Source organism: Daucus carota, chromosome 1 (genome assembly GCF_001625215.2).
Source record: "Daucus carota subsp. sativus chromosome 1, DH1 v3.0, whole genome shotgun sequence".
NCBI lineage: Eukaryota > Viridiplantae > Streptophyta > Magnoliopsida > Apiales > Apiaceae > Daucus > Daucus carota.
The window spans coordinates 26,384,010-26,390,009 of NC_030381.2; the positions used below are offsets into that span (position 1 = coordinate 26,384,010).

At 29.8% G+C, this 6,000-nt stretch overlaps 1 protein-coding gene across 1 annotated transcript; it reads left to right on the forward strand.

The window, feature by feature from the left end:
• The first annotated feature begins 860 nt into the window (after nucleotides 1-860).
• LOC108197396 (peptide methionine sulfoxide reductase B5) lies at nucleotides 861-4,028 on the forward strand. The gene is made up of 3 exons (XM_017365040.2): nucleotides 861-1,225; nucleotides 3,461-3,617; nucleotides 3,716-4,028. Exons 1-3 carry the CDS (start codon nucleotides 933-935, stop codon nucleotides 3,863-3,865), a joined length of 600 nt encoding a protein of 199 aa, XP_017220529.1. The 5' UTR covers nucleotides 861-932; the 3' UTR covers nucleotides 3,866-4,028.
• Nucleotides 4,029-6,000: the final 1,972 nt, after the last annotated feature.

Below are 6,000 nucleotides of genomic sequence, written 5' to 3' on the forward strand. Positions count from 1 at the left end.
AAATTTGGGCTGTTACACTCCGTGTCCACACCAAATGTATACTACCTATTGGGACGGAGGGAGTAACTAATAAGCAGAATAGGAATTTCAATAATTGTTAAATTTGTACAATATTATTAGTTAATTAATAATTACGTTTAACACTACTTATAAATGATAAATTATATAGGGTAATAAAAAATATTATTTTTGATTAAAGAAAATTTTAATAAGGCTACCAATCCGCAAAAAAGGCATAATTAAAAAAACTCTCTCCCTAGCTCTCTCTCCCTCTCAAACCCTAGCCTCCATTAAAGATTTTTGAGGGGGCTTCCATCGGTGTTCACCCGTGGAAAGCCCCGATTTCTTTTCTTTTTTTGTTTTTTTTTTCGAAATCTTGTCTTCTCTTCAATAAGTTCCCAATTTATTTGGGTTTTGCTGGTCTCTCCTTCTTGTGAGAGTTGGATTTGATTTGGTGTGTTTTAATGTTCTCTATGACCGAGGTTATAGATCCATGATTTTCATGGGTTTGATTCAGGTTTGAAGGTTATTATGGAATCGCAGTTATGATCGATTGTTCAGAACAGTCAGGTGAAAGTCAATCGGGTGAAACTCAATCAGGTGAAAATGAGTACATATATTCAAATCATCTTCAAATCGCTTAGTTGCCTATCCAAGAAGGAAGGATTCAACAGCGATATAATTCAGCGTCTGTCCAATTTCGATTATATTTATAGATGTCGTATGACTTTTGATTAATGAATTGATTCCTTTTTGTAAATAAAAAAAAAAAAAACCGGTACCAATCCGCAGAGTAACGAATGACGTGGCAGCAATTCGATTCACAAAAATCGAAGAATCAATCCAAATATTGCTGGGCCAAGAAAGTATGATCACAATCAATTTTTATTACGCAACTATTGAATTGGTCTCTTCAAAGTACAATATAATACATGGGCTCTCAAATTCTAAAAATCTCACCTTTTTCAGTTTCAAGAACTCTGATTCACAAATCTTCTCCAACCCCTCTTTTCATTTCTAACAAATTATCAAAAACCCACCTCACATCTTCTTCAGCTAAGCAAGGGGCATCTGGGTTTGGCGGGTTTCCGGGTCGGGTCAAAAGGAGCTTTAGAAGTGGGATTGTAGCCATGGCTGGACCCGGGTCTGTTCAAAAGTCAGAGGATGAGTGGCGTGCTGTTCTTTCTCCTGAACAGTTTCGGATTCTCAGACAGAAAGGCACTGAGTATGTTTCTTTTTTTTCATCTTTTTTATTTTTTTTGCTTTTATTTTGTTTGTGTGGTCATGAGTATTGTACACTTAATTAGTTATTGGGTGTTTGTGTTCATAGTACTGGGATGGCCTCTCTTGTTGAATTTTTAAGAACTTGATATTTCATAAACTTGTTTCGAGTTATAATTATACGTGCTGTTCCCTTTGTTAATTGTAAATAACATTGTTAATTGGGATATTGTCTATGGTACCACTATCCAATTGGCTTTTGCCAATGGTACATCACATTTTTTGCTTCTGTGGTAACCCTTTACATCGGTTTTCCACATATAATACCCCATGTTATACAAAACGTAACAGGATCGATTTAAAATGGCAAAACAAATTGTATTTATAGAATCTATATGAAAAAATACAAGAAATAGACCTTTGAATGATGTAAAGGAGTTAAAATGAGTGAGATATATATTTAAACTTCATAACCGAACTTTGATCATATATATTTCACTCATTGCGACTCCGGTGACTTAAGAGTCTATTTCTTGTATAATTTTAGAAAGATTTCACATATACAATTTGTTTTACGGTCTGAAATCAATCTATTACATTTTACTTAACATAAGGGTAATATATGTGAAAAACCAAATGTACAGGCTTACCACGGATAAAAGCAAAAAATGTGATGGTACCATTGGCAAAAGTTGTATAGTGGTACCATAGAGAATATCCCTTGTTAATTTGATAGAGTGAACAACTAAGGAGCATTTTTGGTACTGGAGTTGAATGATAAGCTTGCCTTTTGGGTCTTCAAGTTAAGGGTTCAAATCTTGTAAAAGACAAGGTGTGTGTGTTTTTGTTAATTACAATGTTACGCTACATTTTTAATTATTACGATACTTGATAAACAATGTAAACACAAAATAACGTCTTTTAAGTGTTACATTATGTATGTTAAAGTATTAATATTTTGATAATTGGTTGATTATCCAGGTAGATAAATCTTATGAACTGAATGTGTTATAAAAAATTTTAGGAATCTATATAAGGATTACTAAGCTAGAATGTAACATGCCCAAAATCTGTATGTCAGGGAATCCGGATTATGGATAATATCAGAGTAAATATATTTAATTGGAATTTATATGAAGCGAGTATATGAATTGGATCATATTTTATCTGGATTTGAAATCTGATCATAGAACATGCTTATTATTTTTTAAATAACATTTTGATATGAGATGTCCACAAGTTTGATTCCTCCCCAGTTATCAAACAACTTGTGGACACGCTTTATATAACCTTAAGAATTAAGAAATATTGCCAGTTTGCCATCTAACTTAGGTAATTGAGTTTTAGCTGAGCTGCATATAAATAACTTTTTTCTCTTAGGTAAGTACACTAGAGACGTCCTGCCGAGTTCTCTTTTAGGGCTTGGATATGGCATTGAAGGGGAATGTAGCCGCGGAGTTGTGTTATAGTGTATACTGTATACCATATGTGGATACATTTTCTGGTGGTAGGCTTGTGTTAGATAGGAGAATGGCGGTCCTGCCCTCTTCCAATCCTTGGTTTCCACTTCGAACTGGTCACTAATTGTTCTCTTGTAAACCAGAAAAATCACTTCAATCGGGGTTTGATCAATTTGGTTAGTCATGGTTTATAACCTAGTTCCTAGTTAAACTCACCTCAACAAATAAATGTTTCTTCTCAAGAAAGGAAATGGATTAATTTATCTCAGCCATTATGATCACAAATATGATAGAATAGCTAATCTAATCCAAGGTTCAAATAACTAATGCAACATTATTTTATTTTTTTGTGAATTGTAGCTCGACTTATTCTGGTATGCACAGTTTTTGCACAATAAGTTGATATATCAAAAGTGTGACATCAAGATAAGCATGATTTAAAACCGTAATAAATAACAGATACTCTTTGCAATTAGACTCATAAGTTAGTTTTGGCAAAGCTATTTTCTCCTACATATTGAAGCTGTGATGATATGTTGGTGTTTAAGTTTGGAAAAGAAGATAAATTTAAAAAGTCGTAGAGGGATGCAATACTTCTTAAATAGGACTAATTTTTTTCTAATTTTCACTCAATGAAAAGTATTATATTCTAAAACTATAATTATAATTATCCTGTATATAAATTTTAACAAATATTTATGAACTTAGTAATAATTTATTCGTATCCAGTTTTAAAATGTGAAACGTAGTTCTCAATCATGCTAAATGCTAATATACAGGTATCCTGGCACTGGGGAATATGACAAGTTCTTTAATGATGGAATCTACACCTGCGCGGGTTGTGGAACTGCTCTCTACAAGTCCACTACCAAATTTAATTCTGGATGCGGTTGGCCTGCTTTCTTTGAGGGTCTTCCTGGAGCTATAAATCGCCATGTGGGTTTCCGTGTTTTATTGAATTTTTTTTTTCAGCTCATTTCACTAATACATATAGGAGTAAAACTAAGTTACTAATGACTTTATTTTTGTCTCAGCCGGACCCAGATGGAAGGAGGATTGAAATAACTTGTGCTGCATGTGGTGGGCATCTAGGTCATGTGTTTAAAGGTGAAGGGTTCGGTACGCCAACGGATGAACGTCATTGTGTGAATAGTGTTTCCCTGAAGTTCACTCCAGAAAAATAATTGATCCATGTAAAGTGTGTACTGTTGTTTCTGTTTTCTCTTTCCTGAAAATTGAATAATTATGTTTAGATTACAATAAGATCGAACCTGTGGTTCTGTTGGGCATGCAGCTCTGTACTAAATTCTAATGTTGACACATTGTTATATCCAGCTGCTTATTTCAGTTTTTTTTTTTTTTGTTTTGTCAAAGTTTTCTCTAAAGCCGCAAACCCCTCCACGCCACCAAGTGCACACAAATCGTATAGTATGCTGTATAATTTTCCATGACTTGTGTTTGCACTGCTTTAGTTTGTTATGAACTGTAACTAATAAGTAATTATAGTGTCTATGGGCTACACTATGAAATTGAAGCTCCATGAATGGTTTGAAGCTTCTCCGATTACCAGAATAGCAACATAATTTATATGTCTGAGTATATTTGCATTTGTTTGAACGAAATTGAGAATTGATCATCACAAAAATTTATATATTTGTGATATTAGAGTGTTTCCCGTGGTGTTTATTAAACTTATTAGAAGACATTATGTAAAATTTGTTGAATCCGTAAGCATTTTGCTTTGATTTAACTGTTTATAATGATCGGCTATATTTTAAAATAAATATGTTATTATTATTTTAATATGATAATCGATTGAGGTTGGTCAAATATAGCTAACATTTGGAGGTAAGGATAATTATAGACAAGGATGGGATAATGCCTAAGAGCATCTCCAAGGAAGATTGCTATAACTGTTAGCTAAAAAGTTAAATATAGATGATTTGGTAAAAATTTGCCAAACCTGTAAGCTTTTTGCTCCAGCGGTGTTAGCTATAATGGTTAGCTATATTTTAAAATTTTATTATTTTATTATTTTCAATGTCTAATAATTATATTTCTAAATAATAATTACTTATTGTGAATAAGTTTCTTGAATAACTTTCTTATAAATTCAAATAAATAAATATTTTACATAAATATAATAAATAAATTGTTTTCTGAATTATAAACGTAAATTTCACGCTAATTTTTTATACAAATATATATGTTACTATAATAATATAAAATAATATCATTATTTAAAAATATGTCATTTTACTATTTTCAAATTTTAACGGCTATATTTATAGATAGTAGTTATCAATTGTAAATAAAATTCATAAATATTTTTTCTTAAATTCAATATAAAAAAGTTCTATACATGGATATATGTTTTTTAATATTAGTTTCATTCTCAAATTTTATTTAAATATTTTAAGAATTTAGATATTTTTTTTTTAAATTCTCATGTGATTATATGGCCAATTTATATATTTTTCACTTTTTATTCTTGTTTTGAAATAAACTTTTATATTTTTCAGATTGATTAACATATAAAATTATTTTCATATCAAAAAATTATATTTTCATATAGTTCTAAATTGATGTAAATTTTAAAAATGATAAACGTACATTATATCCAAAAATTATATATATATAATATTTTTATTATAAATAATAAAGTATGTCTTTTTATAGTTTAATTCAACTTTTAAGAAGTTATAATTATACTGTATTTGTTTTATTAACTTAATAACTAAATTTATTAAAATATACATTTAAAATTAAAAAAAATTAAAAAAAATTAAATATAAAACTAAACTAGTAATATATTTAATATAATTATTAATATGAGAATATTATATACTTACATATAATAAGCGTAAGGGAGATAATTTGGTCGCATGATCCTATGGTCCAAAAGCTTATCATCCGTTGGATCTTATATTGAACAAATAAGCACCGTTAGATTGGAAAATTAACTTCTGTTCTACAAGACAACTGATATCACCTTGCATATTTATAATTCCTTTTCTGAATCCAAACCAAATTATGTCTTTCACGTGTATATGATTTTTTTATTCCCAAATAAATATTTCCTACCAGTTTTATTCGTATAATCATATAAATCTCACCGTCACAATTTTTTTATAATATATTTTAAAATTAATAAGCCGGATTTATGTGATTAGCAAATACAAAAACTTTTTCTTAATCCAAAATAGATTCTACCTTCTTATTGCATGTTTATGAATCCTTTTCTTAATTCAAAAACAAATTATGTTTATCAATTTTAATTTAGAACCATATAAATTTTTTGAAAAATATTTAAATCACA